This window comes from Bos javanicus, chromosome 7, assembly GCF_032452875.1.
Source record: "Bos javanicus breed banteng chromosome 7, ARS-OSU_banteng_1.0, whole genome shotgun sequence".
Taxonomy (NCBI): Eukaryota; Metazoa; Chordata; class Mammalia; order Artiodactyla; family Bovidae; genus Bos; species Bos javanicus.
Genome location: NC_083874.1, coordinates 59489467 through 59508466, shown reverse-complemented (window position 1 = coordinate 59508466; position 19000 = coordinate 59489467). Strand labels below are relative to the sequence as shown.

At 40.8% G+C, this 19000-nt stretch overlaps 1 protein-coding gene across 6 annotated transcripts in view; it reads left to right on the top strand.

Moving 5' to 3' along the window:
- HTR4 (5-hydroxytryptamine receptor 4) overlaps positions 1–19000 on the top strand; it is a 218431-nt gene that overhangs the window by 117049 nt on the left and 82382 nt on the right. For all 6 annotated transcript variants that reach the window (XM_061423961.1, XM_061423964.1, XM_061423962.1 and 3 more), the window contains 2 exons: positions 7995–8120; positions 9548–9748. In XM_061423961.1, the coding sequence (XP_061279945.1) occupies positions 7995–8120; positions 9548–9748 (327 nt within the window). The remainder of the gene's footprint in view (positions 1–7994; positions 8121–9547; positions 9749–19000) is intronic.

Genomic DNA, 19000 nt, shown 5'->3' with positions numbered 1-19000 from the left:
TCCTGATATAGGGTCATCCATGTATTCACTAGGAACAAAGCTAGTGGAGGTGATGGAATTCCAGTTGGGCTATTTCAAAACCTAAAAGATGATGCTGTGAAAGTGATGCACTCAATATGCCAGTAAATTTGGAAAACTCAGCAGTGGCCACAGGACTGGAAAGGGTCAGTTTTCATTCCAATCCCAAAGAAAGGCAATGCCAAAGAATGCTCAAACTACTGCGCAATTGCACTCATCTCACACGCTAGTAAAGTAATGCTCAAAGTTCTCCAAGCGAGGCTTCAACAGTACGCGAACCATGAATTTCCAGATGTTCAAGCTGGATTTAGAAAAGGCAGAGGAACCAAATATCAAATTGCCAACATCCGTTAGATCATTGAACAAGCAAGAGAGTTCCAGAAAAACATCTACTATTGCTTTATCGACTATTCCAAAGCCTTTGATTGTGTGGATCACAACAAACTCTGGAAAATTCTGAAAGAGATGGGAATACCAGACCACCTGACCTACCTCTTGAGAAATCTGTATACAGATCAGGAAGCAACGGTTAGATCTGGACATGGAACAACAGACTGGTACCAAATAGGGAAAGGAGTACATCAAGGCTGTATACTGTCACCTGCTTATTTAACTTATATGCAAAGTACATCATGAGAAATGCTGGGCTGGAAGAAGCACAAGCTGGAATCAAGATTGCCAGGATAAATATCAATAACCTCAAATATGCAGATGAAACCACCCTTATGGCAGAAAGCGAAGAAGAACTAAAGAGCCTCTTGATGAAAGTGAAAGAAGAGAGTGAAAATGTTGGCTTAAAGCTCAACATTCAGAAAACTAAGATCATGGCATCTGGTCCCATTACTTCATGGCAAATAGACAGGGAAACAATGGAAACAGTGTCAGACTTTATTTTTTGGGGCTCCAAAATCACTGCAGATGGTGACTGCAGCCATGAAATTGAAAGACGCTTGCTCCTTGGAAGAAAAGTTATGACCAACCCAGAGACATGACTTTGTCAACAAAGATCCGTCTAGTCAAAGCTATGGTTCTTCCAGTAGTCATGTATGAATGTGAGAGCTGGACTACAAAGAAAGCTGAGCACCAAAGCATTGATGCTTTTGAAATGTGGTGTTGGAGAAGACTCTTGAGAGTCCCTTAAACAGCAAGGAGACCCAACCAGTCCATCCTAAAGAAAAGTAGTCCTGAATATTCGTTGGAAGGACTGATGCTGAAGCTGAATCTCCAATATTTTGGCCACCTGATGTGAACGGACTCATTTAAAAAGACCCTGATGCTGGGAAAGATTGAAGGCGGGAGGAGAAGGGGATGACAGAGGATGAGATGGTTGGATGGCATCACCAACTCATTGGACATGAATTTGAGTAAGCTCCAGGAGTTGGTGATGGACAGGGAGGCCTGGCGTGCTGCATCCATGGGGTTGTAAAGAGTTGGACATGACTGAGCAACTGAACTGAACTGATGTATTCTTTTTTATTGTGATAAAATGTACATGACATAAAACTTACGGTTAATATATACAGGAACCATTTTACATGTACAATTGAGTGGCAAGATGATCACTCACAGTGGTGTGCAGCCATTACCATTATCCATTTCCAGAATTTTTCATCACCCCAAATAGAGATTCTATACTCATTAAATAAATCCCCATTCCCCTCTCCTCTACCTATCCCAGCCCCTGGTAAACACTATTCTACTTTGTTTCTCTAAGAATTTGCCTGTTTTAGGCTGTTCGTATAAATGGAATTATACAATGTTTGTCTTTTTGTGTCTGGTTAATTTCACAGAGCATAATGTTTTGACGGTTTATCCATATTGTAGCATGGATGAGAACTTAATATCTTTTTATGACTGAACAAAAATTCCATAGTATGTATGTGCTGCATTCTTTTTATTCTTTCACCTGTTGATTGACTCTTGAGTTGTTTCTACCTTTTGGCTATTGTGAATAATGCTATTATGAACATTGGAGTGAATATCTCTATTCATGTCCATGCTTTTGATTCTTCAGAGTGTACACCTAGGACTGATACTGCTGAATCACATAGTTATTCTATATTTAGCATTTTGAGAAAGCACCAAACTATTTTCCATAGCAGTTGTACCATTTTACATTTCTATCAGAAATGCACTGAAGTTCCAGCTTATTGTCATTCTCACCAACACTTGTTATTTTTCAGTTTTGTTTTGTTTTTATAATAACTATCCTAATATGTGAAGTCGTATCTAATTGACACCTAGATATTCTTAAACACTTCCTGAGCCAGGGCACTCAGAACGACACTGGGAAGCTACTGTGGATCATCCTTAGTTATTAGAAAGATATTGTGCCCACGCTCAGTCATGTCCAACTCTTTGCAACCCCGTGAACTGTAGCCCACCAGGCTCCTCCATCCATGGGATTCTCCAGGCAAGAATACTGGAGTGGGTTGCCATTTCCTTCTCCAGGGGATCTTCCTGACCCAGGGATCAAACCTAGGTCTCCCTCATTTCAGGCAGACGCTTTAACCTCTGAGCCACCAGGGAAGCCCTTCCCTCCTTTTAGCAGTGATTCTTAACTTTGGTTGCACATCAGAATCACTTGGGAGTTTTTAAAAATTCTAATATTCAGGCTGCGACCCAGAGTAACTAAATCAGAGTCTTTGAGAATCGGGTTCTAGTATCAGCATTTTCTAAGGCTCTTCAGGTGATTTCCATATGCAGCCAACGTAGAGAGCCACTGTTTAGAGACTGTTCACTGGTCCCACATAGTTACATAACCTGGAGGTCATAAGCTGTGACAATCCTATCGCTGAGCTTCACTGACAACCCCCATTTAATAACCAGGCTTTCAGCCCCCACTTGCAGTTCATATTACTAACTAAATGTATCTATATTCTTGCTTATCTATTTATTGCTCTCCGTTTTGCTTATTTCTGCTGCTCTAAGGCTACAACAATGCCTAATGCAGGGCAGGTGCTTAGAAAGTATTGTTGAATGAATCAATGCATAAATCTACTCTTATTTCAAAGGACAGTCCTCAGAGAGTTAAAAATAGCTTTTATGTTTCATCCCTGGGTCTCCTCTTGTCTAGGTAAAACCTTTTCTATACCTGCAACCTGTCCAAAGACATTGAAGAATAAACCTCACCATTATGATTCAATATCTTTCTCTCAGCAAGTGATCATGCACTTCCTATATGCTGCATCTACCTTTACACTGCACACAGTATAGGTTAGACACTGTGCCAGGCACTAGGAATTGTGGTGAAAAAGATAACCAAAAGTCAGCCTGTGGAGGTAGGGCACAGACAATAATAGCAGAAGTTATTATTCTGGATAACAATAAAGGTTATAAGAAAATGAAAAATGTTTGAGTGTAGCACATTAAATGGGGTGAACTTTAATCTAAGACATGAATATTGAGAAGAAGCATTCCAGGAAGAAGGCACAAGTTTAGAGACATAGTTCAGTTCAGTTCAGTCGCTCAGTCATGTCTGACTCTTTGTGACCCCATGAATCACTGCACGCCAGGCCTCCCTGTCCATCACCATCTCCCAGAGTTCACTCAGACTCACGTCCATCGAGTCGGTGATGCCATCCAGCTATCTTGTCCTCTGTCGTCCCCTTTTCCTCCCACCCCCAATCCACCCCCAGCATCAGAGTCTTTTCCAATGAGTCAACTCTTCCCATGAGGTGGCCAAAGTACTGAAGTTTCAGCTTCAACATCAGTCCTTCCAATGAACACCCAGGACTGATCTCCTTTAGGATGGACTGGTTGGACCTCCTTGCAGTCCAGGGGACTCTCAAGAGTCTTCTCCAACACCACAGTTCAAAAGCATCAATTCTTTGGCGCTCAGCTTTCTTCACAGTCCAACTCTCACATCCATACATGACCACTGGAAAAATCATAGCCTTGACCTAGAAAGGGGAACAAATTTCACAAGGGTTCTGAGTCAGAGCCTCCAAGAAGACAAGACAAAAAGCATTATTACCTCCTTTATTAGACACTTTACCTCAATTAACATGGCCTAAAATCGAAATAGTTTGGGGTGGGCTAAACAGCCTACTGAAGTCTTTCCTCATTGAGTTAAATCTCACCTGTCTATGATTTGTACCAGCAACAGTTGGAATTTAGGTGCAGAAGGGTGATTTAGATGGACATAACCTAAAATTCTTTTCATTTGAATCCAGCCATAAGGACTTCAGTGAAGCAACAAAGCTACTTGTGAGCTGAGTGGAAATTTCTGATTCTTTATTCCAGTTGTCATCTTGTCTTCCATGCCAGGTTTAACAAAAAGGTTTCAGACAAAGCCAGAGCACAGACTTGGCGGGCTGCTGCCATTTCAAACTAGAAGCTATCTTGGTTTCCAATCAAAAGAGCTCAGTGAAGATATTCTTTCTTGTTGGGACCTGTGTGCCCAGTTCATTCAGTTTAGTCACTCAGTCATGTCTGACTCTTTGTGACCCCATGGACTGCAGCACTCCAGGCCTCCCTGTCCATCACCAACTCGGGAGCTTACTCAAACTCATGTCCACTGAGTCTGTGATGCCACCCAACCATCTCATCCTCTGTCATCCCCTTCTCCTCCCGCCTTCAATCTTTCCCAGCATCAGGGTCTTTTTAAATGAGTCAGTTCACATCAGGTGGCCAAAGTATTGGAGATTCAGCTTCAGCATCAGTCCTTCCAACGAATATTCAGGACTACTTTTCTTTAGGATGGACTGGTTGGGTCTCCTTGCTGTTTAAGGGACTCTCAAGAGTCTTCTCCAACACCACATTTCAAAAGCATCAATGCTTTGGTGCTCAGCTTTCTTTGTAGTCCAGCTCTCACATTCATACATGACTACTGGAAGAACCATAGCTTTGACTAGACGGATCTTTGTTGACAAAGTCATGTCTCTGGGTTGGTCATAACTTTTCTTCCAAGGAGCAAGCGTCTTTCAATTTCATGGCTGCAGTCACCATCTGCAGTGATTTTGGAGCCCCCAAAATAAAGTCTCTCACTGCTTCCATTGTTTCCCCATCTATTTGCCATGAAGTAATGGGATCAGATGCCATGATCTTAGTTTTCTGAATGTTGAGCTTTAAGCCAACATTTTCACTCTCCTCTTTCACTCTCATCAAGAGGCTCTTTAGTTCTTCTTCACTTTCTGCCATAAGGGTGGTGTCATCTGCATATCTGAGGTTACTGATATTTCTCCCAGCAATCTTGATTCCAGTTTGTGCTTCATCCAGCCCCGTGTTTCTCATGATGCACTCTGCGTATAAGTTAAATAAGCAGGTGACAATATACAGCCTTGATGTACTCCTTTCCCTATTTGGAACCAGTCTGTTGTTCCATGTCCAGTTCTAACTGTTGCTTCCTGATCTGTATACAGATTTCTCAAGAGGTAGGTCAGGTGGTCTGGTATTCCCATCTCTTGAAGAATTTTCCAGAGTTTGTTGTAATCCACACAGTCAAAGGCTTTGGTATAGTCAATAAAGCAATAGTAGATGTTTTTCTGGAACTCTCTTGCTTGTTCAATGATCTAACAGATGTTGGCAATTTGATATTTGGTTCCTCTGCCTTTTCTAGATCCAGCTTGAACATCTGGAAATTCATGGTGCATGTACTGTTGAAGCCTGGCTTGGAGAATTTTGAGCATCATTTTACTAGTGTGTGAGATGAGTGCAACTGTGCGGCAGTTTGAGCATTCTTTGGCATTGCCTTTCTTTGGGTTGGAATGAAAACTGACCCTTTCTGGTCCTGTGGCCACTGCTGAGTTTTCCAAATTTGCTGGCATATTGAGTGCATCACTTTCACAGCATCATCTTTTAGGATTTTCAGTAGTCCAACTGGAATTCTATCACCTCCACTAGCTTTGTTCCTAGTGATGTTTCCCAAGGCCCCCCTGACTTCACATTCCAGAATGTCTGGGTCTAGGTGAGTGATCACACCATCATGATTATCTTGGTCATGAAGATCTTTTTTGTATAGTTCTTCTGTGTATTCTTGCCACCTCTTCTTAATATCTTCTGCTTCTCTTAGGTCCATACCATTTCTGACCTTTATTGTGCCCACCTTTGCATGAAAATTTCCCTTGATATCTCTAATTTTCTTGAAGAGGTCTCTGGTCTTTCCCATCCTATTGTTTTCCTCTATTTCTTTGCACTGTTCACTGAGGAAGGCTTTCTTATCTCTCCTTGCTATTCTTTGGAACTCTACATTCTAATGGGTATATCTATCCTTTTCTCCTTTGCCTTTCACTTCTCTTCTTTTCTCAGCTATTTGTAAAGCCTCCTTAGACAACCATTTTGTCTTTTTGCATTTCTTTTCCTTGAAGATGGTCTTGATCCCTGCCTCCTGTACAATGTCACAAATCTCCGTCCATAGTTCTTCAGGCACTCTGTCTATCAGATCTAATCCCTTGAATCTATTTCTCACTTCCACTGTATAATCATTAGGGGTTTGATTTAGGTCATACCCGAATGGTCTAGTGGTTTTCCCTACTTTCTTCAATTTAAGTCTGAATTTGGCAATAAGGAGTTCATGATCTGAGCCACAGTCAGCCCTGAGTCTTGTTTTTGCTGACTGTATAGAGCTTCTCCATCTTTAGCTGCAAAGAATATAATCAATCTGATTTTGGTATTGACCATCTGGTGTTGTTCATGTGTAGAGTCTTCTCTTGTATTGTTGGAAGGTGTTGCTATGACCAGTGCATTCTCTTGGCAAAACTCTATTAGCCTTTGCCCTGCTGCATTCTGTACTCCAAGGCCAAATTTGCCTGTTACTCCAGGTATTTCTTGACTTTGTACTTTTGCATTCCAGTCCCCTATGATGAAAAGGACATCTTTTTTGGGTGTTCGTTCTAGAAGGTCTTGTAGGTCTTCATAGAATCGTTCAACTTCAGCTTCTTCAGCATTATTGGTCAGGGCATAGACTTGGATTACTGGCTAACAGAGTTAGCTTCTCCTGGTCTAGATGCTAACACACTCTGGCAACTCAGTTCCTCTCGCTGAGTCTTAGTTTCTCCATATTGAAATGTGTGTTTGGGTCTAAAAGTTTTAAGATCCTTTGAAACTTCATTTAAAAAGAACATTTTAAAAAACATATTAAAAAGCAAACATTTCCCTGCAGCTTCTGAACAATCTGCATTTATTGTGCTTTTATCGACAGGGGACACTCACTTCCAAGTTAGTAAGACAGAATATTGAATTGACATTAGGAGGGCTGGGTTTATAGAAATGAATCAGTTGCTAAAATTCACAAGTGCTCAAATTTGAACTGTTGTATTGGGCACAAAAAGAAATGTAGTTCAAGGCAGTGAAAGGAATCCCTGGGTTTATTGATGGATTCTGTATTTCCAGTGGGCTTCACATAATCCAAGAACAGTTTGTCCAAGTCAACCATTTAGGAGCAAACAACCTTCAAGCTGTGACCTAGTCCTTGGACAACCCACCTGCACACAGAAGCTTCTGTGTGGACTGGGATGAGGTACTGAACACAGATGGCCTTTGTGTTCACACATATTACTGGTTCAAGTTACCTTCATTTGCTCATTTGATGCCATCATTCCTTCTTTCACTAAATATGAATGATGTATTGAAATTGAATTGTCAGTGGAGAAAACAGGCAATGTCCCTGCATCATGGAGCTTACAACCTAGCTGTGTTGGTGTGCCAAACAAGAATCAACCAAATAAGCTTTCTGAGCACAAGCTAAGCTCAGTGCTCTTGAAGGAAAGCCTCAAGTTCTCTCATAGAGAATTACTGTGCAATCTCAGGGTAGTTAACACCTCTCTGAGCCTCCTCCTTCTCATTATGTAGGAGTTAACCAGAATAACATGTAAAGTGACAAGTGCAAACATTGGCATGTATTAGGTGTACAATACATGTGTGTTTGCAGCTTCGACAGTGAAGTTACTTTTCTGAAAATGAATGAAGGAAAAAACTAATTTTCTTTTTGTGTCTTAAGAGTTTCCTTCAGTTTTTCGTGTTTGTGTGTCTTCCAGTTCCAAGGCGGGTTTCAGGTCAGTGGAGAAGGTCGTGCTGCTCACATTTCTCTCAGCAGTTATCCTGATGGCTATCTTGGGGAACCTGCTGGTGATGGTGGCTGTGTGCAGGGACAGGCAGCTCAGGTGAGTCACGTGAGGCAACCTCATGAGAAAACCTGGGTGGAGTTTGGGGCTCTCCATGGAGAACTGGAGTCTGAATTTATAATTTCCACTAGAATTTATAGCTATGAAGGGAAAAAGATACATGGCAATGATGTTTGGAAGATGGAGCAGGGGAAAAAAATCACATATAATCTCATAGTTCTGACATAACAAGTATAAGCATGTAAGTGCATTTCCATCCTGACTTTTTTCCTATGTTGTTTTTTCTGCAATAGTTGTGATCACTATATGTAATGTCTGAGAGCATATCTAACCTCCTCACTTTATTAACTGATTCAAAGAAAGGATAGCTGTGTGTGTGCTTAGTCGCTCAGTCATGTCCAACTCTTTGTGACTTCATGGACTATAACCCACCAGGCTCCTCTGTCCATGGGATTCTCCAGGCTAGAATACTGGAGTGGGTTGCCATTCCCTTCTCCAGGGGATCTTCCTTACTCAGGGATTGAACCTGGGTCTTCTGCATTGTAGGCAGATTCTTTACCATCTAAGCCACCAGGGAAGCCCCAAAAGGATAGCTGACTAGTGGCTGATCTAGGATTTAAACCTTGGTCTTCTGCTCTTTCCACTTCATCCTTGGCTGCAAGTAGAATCACCTAAAGACCCTTTTAAAATTACTAATGTATTGCAGGAGTGTGTCTGACATGATATCTGGAATATACTTATATTAGTATATATATTAGAATATATATATATATTAGAATATACTAAGTAATAGATCCAGGGCAAGACCTGGGCATTGATATTTAGACACATTTACTAGGTGATTCTATTGTGCAGCCTAGATTAAGATCCACCAGGCCACAAAAGGGGATGAAAGGTTCAGTTCTGTCCCATCTGTTGCTATCTTCCTCTTAAAGTAAGACATGCTCTAATCAAGAAAACATAAAAATGAAATTCTAAGCACTGTGACAAATGTGAGGCACATGGTAGTCAGTCTAAAAGTAGAAGATGGTGGAATTTGACTCTCTTTGTGAGGGGGGCACCTTGGGAGGGATTCCTGGGAATGACTAAACCAGGCTCAACGAGTTGGTAGGGTATAGCTAGGCCAACAGTAGGGAGAGAAAACACCCCATAAAGACCCTCGGGAGGGTCTCTGTGCATGGGGGAGCTCAAGTCAGGCCAGTGTGGTCACAGACGAGGGCAAGAGAGGACTTATGGTGCCAGGGGTCTGGAGAAGTCCAAAGTGACTGGACCACACACAAGACAGATGGGGAAACTGAATCTCACAGCATATGTTGCACATCTGACTTTTCTCTCCTTTTCTTTCCTCCCTTCTTCCCTTATTTCTTTGCTTCCTTTTCCTTCTCTTTTCTTCCCTGCTCCTTTTCCCCTAACCTCTTTCCTTCATCCTTCCCATTGCCTCTTCCCTTACACTTTTTCACCCACAGGAAAATAAAAACCAATTATTTCATTGTGTCTCTTGCCTTTGCGGATCTGCTGGTGTCAGTGCTGGTGATGCCCTTTGGTGCCATTGAGCTGGTTCAAGACATCTGGATTTACGGGGAGATGTTCTGCCTTGTCCGGACATCTCTGGATGTGCTGCTCACAACAGCATCGATTTTTCACCTGTGCTGCATTTCTCTGGATAGGTAAGGCCAGAACTGTGTACAAAGTGTAGCTCCGTACTGGAGACAACAACCTGATGGCCATTGGGCTGTGTCTTTTTTCTTCTTTGATTCATAAGAGGAAATGAATCTCAGAGAGGTAAATCTGGCTCTTCACTTATTTATTCACTCTCTGGCTTTTGTACAGCACCCTCTTTTAGTCAGGCATTCTCTAAGGCACTGCAGACACAGAGATGAGTAAGGCCTAGAAGCTGCCTGCAAGGAGCTTACAGTCTAAATAGTGATAGGTACCGGCAACCATGTTTCCCATAGGTAAGCCTGAAATTATATGCTGATGGCACGAAGAAAATCCTGAGGATGCTGAGAAGCAAGAATTAACCTATCTGCCAAGTAGGCAGCAGGGTAGTTCAGAGTGATAATGTTCTGCTTGAATACAACCTTCTGATAATGCACCTGTATCATAATTTTATGTGCATATTTAGATTTGTGCCTGTGACTGGGGAGGCTCTTTTCCAAAAAATCAAAGGTGATTATAAAATCCCTAATAATTGTTTGCTTTTTGGACCCAAGTTAGAATTCCATTCCTTTTGCATAGCTGGGTTCTTCTTTTTTCACATTTGACTTCAGGAGGCCTAATGATTTCCATCTTTGCCTCATTTGTTGGAGACATGTGTTTATCAGTTGTATCAGCACTTTTCATTTTCTAGTTCCTGCTTATTTATTTTCAATAATAAAGGGAGAATACAATTTAAAAGTCAGATGATTAACCGAACATATACTGCCATCACTGTAGTCATATCTTAGGGGTAGATCCCAAAAGAAAGTATGGTGTGAAAGTCTTGTGTTATCAGAATTGCCAGGGACAATCTCTTACTGTCTCTTTATTAGTCCAGGAGACCCAACTTTCCCCCTAATCTTGGGATAGGTCACTAGGATAGGTTCCTTAATAGAGCAATAGGAAGAATAGTTGACTTAAAATTAGATTGTGGTTTATCTAAAATATGTACCTTTATACACTAAAATCAGAGTTTGTCCAGATAATTACTCATACTGGAAAAGATCCTTAAGGACTCAAATCAGTTAATTCATCTATTTTATGGGACACGTGTTTATGGATTAGAATGGCATGCATAATGGCCTGCTCTGTTTAAAATGTGCATGTTCTCTGTCTCTTGCTCTGCCAAGAATATATAGATGAATGTGTGTAATTTAAATGCAATGAGATTCCACTCGACAACTAGAGATAATAACATTGGTAAAGCAGAGCTGTTGGTTGGCCGCCAGAACCAGAGTGTCACAGTTTTTGTGTTTATTAGCTTATTTACGACAATCTGACTTCAGTGCTTGAAAGGCTTTATAAGACAGTCAGTACATACTGTTAAAAAAAAAATCCACAATAGGAAAAATAAAATGTGAGGAAGTTGAGAATATATGGACATCCTGCAGGGTAGCCCTCATGTAAGTGTTGCCAAACTAAGTGGTGAGACTGAAAATATCATATTAATTCAGAGAAGGCAAAATTGAGGAGATGAGGGCAACTGGAGGTAACCTTGAAGGTTGGCCAAAAGCCTGAGTGGGTGGGGAGTGAAGGATGGGAGAAAGTGTAGAATCATCTTGCTGATGTGGACAGTTGTTCTGGGAGGCCTGGAGAGGAAAACTGAAGGTTTCCGAGGAAGGTTTGGCTTCAGAGTTCTAGGGTAAGTATCATGCCCTTTTGAAACCATGAAATTTTTCCTAAGTAGACCTCAGTTGTCATGAAGCAGTATGGGCTGGTAATTAAGAACCATCTGCTTTAGAGCCAAGGAAATCCAGGTTCACATCCCAGCTCAGCCAATTTTTAGCTCTGAGAATGGCAATAAATTACTAAGCCTTTCCAAATCTCAGTTTTCTCATCTCTAAAAATGGGAGCAGCAGCACCTATTTTATAGGATGGCAGTTGGGATGAATTAGATGATCCATTTAAAGCATAGCATTGACCCAGCTTGGCACAGCCCTCAGTGGATGCTAATTTCAGTTTCTGTCCATACAACCCATGGTCTTTCTTACCAAACTTGGACCTCCTTCTCAGTGAGTAGCTTTTCCAGCAGCTGCCACACCTAGAAACCAGGTAGTTACTCTTAATGTGGTCTTTCCTTATCCACTGCATTTAAGTAATGACAAGTCCTATTTACTTTCCTTCCATCACAGATCTGAGTCTATTTCTTCCCATCTCTGTCATTCTAGTCCAGACTATTATTGTCTTTTGGATATCACTGCAACAACCTCCTAATTATTTTCCCCACATTCCTTTTATCCCCTCTAATCCACTCAGTGTTTACAAGCTCTCTTCTAATACTGCAGCTCTTATCCTGTTGTTCTTTTGCTTAAAACCCTTCAATGGCTATTCATTGCACCAAAAATAAGACCAAACTCCTTGGCTTGTAGAGTTTTGCATCATCTATTTGCTACCTATATGTCCAGCCCCACTTTATGCTCCTGATGCCCTTCACCAGCCTCACTCTTGACCTTTCTAGTGCTCTGTACTCAGCCACCTCAGGGCCTTGGCTCATCCCTCTGCCCACAAAGCTCCTTTGCTCCCTCCTCTCTCGCATATGTTTCACATTTTAGCTCAATCCTCTCCTTCTTGCAGAAGTCCTCTCTGAGCTGGTCAGATCCAGTCTTCTCCTTTAAAAACTTAGTGCAATTGTGATTAAAACCACAACTGATTTTTCTTTCATTTTTTTCTCTTAAATGTCTCTGTCCCCCTGCCATGGGAAAAAGTGCAAGAGTATGAGTAAGGACAAAGCTCTTGCCTTCACAGAACTTACGTTTTATTTGGGAGACTGTCAGTTAACCAGTAATTACATAAATAACTGATTTAGGAATTTTATAAATACCATTGAACAAATGGAATGTTCAGCACATTTCTCTTTTTGAACAGTGCTGCCAATAATTCCATTTCTTTCTCTGAGAGTGGACGTCAGAAACTCCAATACCATAAGTTATTAATAAATGAAGTCAAATGATTTTGTTTTCTTCTGAGAGTCTTGGAAACTTGCCATTTATCTCCCATCATTTTCTGTCCCAAGAGTGACATTCTCATTGAGCTGGAAGGTTCACTCTAGATGTTACAGAACAGTTTAGCCTGAAAGAGTGGGATCTTATTTGTATCTAGCTTCTATTTTGCTGTGCTCCTCCCAGCCATTACAACTGGGCTGGGGCAGGCTGGGCTGAAGTACAGAATGAATGTCTCAGCGAAGTGTGATATTACTGCTCACCAAGTGACATCTAGCAGGATGTCTTGTCCTCTCTAAAGCTGCTCTGAGTCTTTGGGGTGACTGATGTAGGTAGTGCCTCTCGACCAAGAATGCTCACCTTGATTCCTAATTCCACCCAGATGGTAGACCTCTGTATCAAAGCAAAATGCAAGACTCCATTAATATATTATTAAATGCCTATGTATGGCTGAGTTGCTCTGCTGTGCACTTGCAACCATCACAGCATTGTTAATTGGCTATACTCCAATATAAAATAAAAAGTTAAAATTATATATATATATATATATATATACACATATAATGCATTACTCTAGCTATCTTTCTCTATCCACTGTGCTTCCTAGTGCTTTGAGGACTGAAACCTGTTAATGAAAGTTTATTGACTCATTAGAAATAATTTCCAAAATATGATTAAAATACATGCATCACATAATATGGGTCATGGGAGGTCAAAAACAGCATTAAAGCTTTACATATAATTGGTTGTTTTAAATCTAAGGTTTACTGTGAAAATTAAAACCAACCAAGTATTTGTAATAAAATGCTAATTTTTAAAGTGAAATATAATGCAACCATTAAAACCATAAGAAAGAGTTATGTGTGATGTCCTAGAAAGATATCACTGGTATATTATGTGTAGGGGGGGGAGAAAGTTTCAGACTTTAATGTTTAGAGTAATTTCACTTTGGGAAAATAAACATGTAGATGTTTGTATCTGGGTGTACATGAGTTAGTGTGTATGAGAGAAAGTAGGAATGAAATTGTACCAAACTATTAAAATGGTTATCTGGGAGCAGTAGAGAATAGTGTTGGCTAGGCTGGATGGTCATTTGGATCTTGGTCATTTTTACTAATTTCTGAAATATGCACTCAGTTTTCTCTTTATTGGAAGTTAACACTTCTTGACTGTAAGTGTGTCCACAGAGGGCTTTTAGCTGGACATGCTCCTCGGATAGCACATTCCTCAAATCTCTGAGAACATTCTGACATAGGTGTGAGAAGTTCCTTCTGGGGTCAGAACAAGGTGGGGAGCATGGACGTCTTTCTGACCAAAGAGTTCTCTGCTTGCTCACAAAATGCCCTGAAGTCTCCCCCCAGGGGAGCCCTCACCATCTCCTATTAGCAGATTCTTCCTCACGATGACCCTCACCTTCATCTTCATTCGTCCAACTCCAGTTCATGACCTTGTGTTTGATTTCGTTCACCAAGGTCCTTTCTAATCATTATAGTTTTAAAATATCATAACATATACACAATGGAGTATTACTCAGCCATTAAAAAGAATACATTTGAATCAGTTCTAATGAGGTGGATGAAACTGGAGCCTATTATACAGAGTGAAGTAAGCCAGAAGGAAAACATAAATACAGTATACTAACGCATATATATGGAATTTAGAAAGATGGTAACAATAACCCGGTGTACGAGACAGCAAAAGAGACACTGATGTATAGAACAGTCTTATGGACTCTGTGGGAGAGGGAGAGGGTGGGAAGATGTGGGAGAATGGCATTGAAACATGTAAAATATCATGTAGGAAACGAGTTGCCAGTCCAGGTTCGTTGCATGATGCTGGATGCTTGGGGCTGGTGCACTGGGACGGCCCAGAGGGATGGTATGGGGAGGGAGGAGGGTTCGGGATGGGGAACACATGTATACCTGTGGCGGATTCATTTGATATTTGGCAAAACTAATACAATTATGTAAAGTTTAAAAATAAAATAAAATTGGAAGAATAAAAAAAAAAAATAAATAAATAAATAAAATATCATAACACTACTATCTGAGCATTGTAAAAAAGTCATTATTTCACAAGTAAAACATAAAAATGTCCCCATTTCTTCCTCTCCACCTCCACAACTGTATACTCTAGAGTTAACAACTGTAAATAATAGTCCCCTCTAAATGCCGATCATTTCAAATGCAATAAGCATACTTGTTATGTGAATATATTTTTAGTTTACTCAATGGTTTTATGTTTTAAATAAGACCTTGAAGAGGGCTTTCTCTTTATATGTCCTAATGAATTGCCTGAGGGTAGTGTTTTTACCAACCTGCTTCTCGGGTGATATTTTAGTAAGGTCTTTTTCATTATTGTGTGACAGAAAATAAACTGATTGATTTGTAGCTGAAAAGTCAGGCTTCAGACATGGCTCTGCAGGGTTTGACCATTATCATCTAGTCTAGCTCTCTCCCGGTATCTCTGCTCCCTCTCCTTTGTCTCCTCTTTCCTTCTCTTTCTCTCTGTCCTTCTCTCTGTGTCTCTATTTCTCTGTGTCTGTCCCTCTCTGTCCCTATGCTGTTTACTTGTTGGATTCATTCTCAGGCTGGGTTGAAGAATAGCTGTAGGCAGCATGAGTCTTAAAGCATCCTTACCTCATGAATCCAAAGAAGATAAACCTAAATGCTATTTCTCATTGAAGACTATTGACTGTGCCTGAGCCAGACACTCTCCTCTTGACTAATCATCATGGTGTGGGGCTGACACATATGGTTGCTGGGCAGAGATGAGGCCCCGTGACTGCCACCTTTACCAGAAGCATCCATCACAGGAAAATGACATTTCATTTCCCTCTGGAAAGAGGGATGTTGGGCGACATGAATAGCAGCTATCAACTTCTCTTAAGCTGACCTGAAGACTGACAGGTATCTTTATGGAGTCTCCACAACACGACAGAGGTGTGTCATCCCCAAGTCTTCTTTACACTAAGGCATTTATCGATAGGTCCTTCCACTGGCTTCGCATACCGTACTTCTTGACTTTTTGCCACTGATGCTCTTTCTCTGATCATGCTGTGTATTGCCCTGTATTTAGCTCAAATGTAGTTCCCTTTCTCTTCATTGAGGATACCATTATCTGTAGCACCGCATGAGCTTCTCTTTTATGTGTCCATCTGAATTGCCATCCTTTCTCTTGGCAGCCCAGGAATTTGATGTGTTTTATCTGCAAAACTCCTCCAGCAGATACTCAGTCACACATTTTCTTTTAAAACAGTTTTGCTTCTGAAACATACAATTCTGAGTCAAAGATTGTATATTTCATCCTGTGCTGGAGATAAATGTGCTGGCATTTCTTAATGATCTCCCTGGAGCATAACTCAGTTTTGCAGTGTATAAATGAAAAGTGTCTGTCACTGTGAGCTTGTGTCACACAATTAATTTGTTTTCCCAACAGGATTGAAATGCATTTCTGCAAGGAGTGGGGATTACAAGTTTCCGCTTCTCACATACTCTCTGAAGTTCATGCTTTTATATAATAGTAATATTTGTTGAGTTGCAGTTCATGCTAGAGGATATGAAATCTTATTTTTATATTCATTTTATCAGCTATTTATTGAGTGCTTACTAATTGCTTTGAGTTGAGTAGAGCACTGGGAGTACAATGGTGAACAATCAGAATAGCTCTGAATTACAGAGATTTTAGTGAAAAATACAGATAGTAGGTAGATAATTACAGTAAAATTGGTGGTTATTGAAATAGAATAAGGGGAAGTCAAAGGAGTTGTTGGAGCATGTGACCTCCTATGCAGGGACAGCTATCAGAAGAAGTGATGCTGAAGCTGGGGTCTGTAGGTGAGGTAGGTGCCAGTAGGTGAAGAGGGAGAAGGTGAGGTGTGGGGAGCAGCAGTTCTAGGAAACAGCGTGTGCAAAGCCCCAGAGGTTTTTTGGTGACACATTATTAAATATAGGCTAAATTCTTAGCTTGTATTTCAGTCCTTTTCCTCAGAATTATCCTCAGTCTATGTGTTCCTGTCTCTGTTCCCACCCGGGAGTGGTATGTTATCATTTCCTGAGTGTGGTGTGATTCCTCATAATTCCACGTTGCACCTGTGTCTTGAGTTCCTCTTCACTTCCAGGTGAATACCCACCCTTCTTCAGTACTCACCTTCTCCACTAACTGGCTGAGCTTCATTCCCAAAGAAGATTTGTTATTTCTTTCTCTGAGCTCCCATAGAATGTTAAAAAAAGAGAGAGAATGTTAAATATTAACACAGCAGTTATCACTTTTTAAATAATTGGTTTATTTATCTGTCTCTCACTAGCTCCTTAAGAGTCAGTCTTTATCTCGTCTGTTTCTGTGTTCTTACAGATCAATAGTAGCTGCTCCAGGCATGTTTAGCTGAGCACAGAATGCTCTGAAATGTGACTTGTGGTTTGATATGACTTTAGTGTTAGTTTTTCTACCCTTTTAGAAGTCTTGATGTATACATGTAGAAGAATGAGACCTAGGATCCTAGGTTTCCTAAATTCAAACCCAGCTTTGACTAATTACCAATTATATGGTCTTAAGTAAGTTACTTAAATTCTCTGGTTTTTGTCTTCTCATCAGCAAAATTGCATTAATAATATTAATGAGTGAATGAATAAAAGTTGCTTAGTCATGTCCAACTCTTTGCAACCCCATGGACTATACAGTCCACGGAATCGTCCAGGCCAGAATACTGGAGTGGGTAGCCTTTCCCTTCTCCAGGGATCTTCCCAACCCAGAGATCGAACCCAGGTCTCCTGCATTGCAGATGGATTCTTTACCAGCTAAGCCACAAGGGAAGTCTGATAATATTAATAGTGTATTCCATTTTGTTGTTGTTCAGTTGCTAAGTTGTGTCCGACTCTTTGCCATCCCATGGACTGCCGCATGCCAGGCTCCTCTGTCCTCCACTCTCTCCCAGAGTTTACTCAGATTCATGTCTGTTGAATAAGGGTCCTTGAATACAGCAGTGAGTTGCCATTTCCTCCTCCAGGGGATCTCCCCAACCCAAGGATCAAACCCACATCTTCTGTGTCTTCTGCATTGGCAGGTAGATTCTTTACCACTGAGCCACTTGAGAAGTCCCATATTCTGTTTGGAGGTTCTGAAGATTAAATTACTGAGTATATGCCAAAAAAAGGTATACTAGTGTGTGGCAACTAGTAAATGTTCAGTAAAAGTTAGCCACAATTATTATTCCATTATTGCTTCCCTGTCCCAGTGCGAATTCCTGGTGGCTATTGTGAGTGCCCTCTCTGACACTGATAGTCATCTTTTTCTTCCTGTTGCACAGTTGAGTGTCCTTCAAGGTTAGACCCTCAGCCTTCCAGCCCTGGATATCTTCTTTCTCTTTTTTTGGAGGGATCAGCCATCCTGTGGCTTTATCAGCACCTCTGCCTTCATCTCTCCTGCTGTCTTGTCCTATGTTCCATGTCCCATGCCTCTGGTCTCTGTAGAACAGGCAGCTGCCTGTTCAACATCTTGCCTTAAGCATCTTTACGTCTTCTTGATCCCAAAGTGGAAATTTCCATCATAAATATTATCCTTTTCCACTTTGTACATCAAAGGTGCATTTATTAGTTAACTTTTCATCATTTAAAGGTAATTCTTTGAGGGCATCTTTTACTTATCTACCATGACCAGCCAAATGCCGAGTCTTAGCTATATTTTCATAAATATCTTTCAAATCTATCTTCCCCATCTTAAAGTTTTTTCATCTTGTTTCTAGGTTATTGCAGTAGCTTCTTCGTTATTATTCCTGTGTATTATCTATCAGTTTCATCTTTAAATATGTCTTTTTTCTTGTGTCCTTAGCTCAGAAAGCTTATAGGACATTGCATACAGTCCTTCCTATGTCTAGATAGGAAGGCTTGTGTCAAGCCTTGCCCTTTTGTTAGCATTACCAGGGTATGAACTTTGGCAAATGTGGGATTCAGTCCCAGTTCTACCATATCTGGCTGTGTGATGTTCAGCAAGTGTATTAAATTCTATGGGCTTCAGCTTCTTTATATTTAAAGTGTGGATGTTGAATGCTGCCTTGCAGAGTTGCTGTAGGAATTAAAAATAACATAGAATACTTCTGACACAAAGTGTGTCCTAAAAAAATAGGTGGTGTGTATAGTAGGAATGGGCTTCCTTGGTGGTTTAGTGGTAAAGAATCCACTTGCCAATGCAGGAGATGCAGGTTTGACCTCTGGGTAACAAAGACCCCCTGGAGAAAGAAATGGCAACCCACTCCAGTATTCTTGCCTGGGAAATTCCATGGACAGA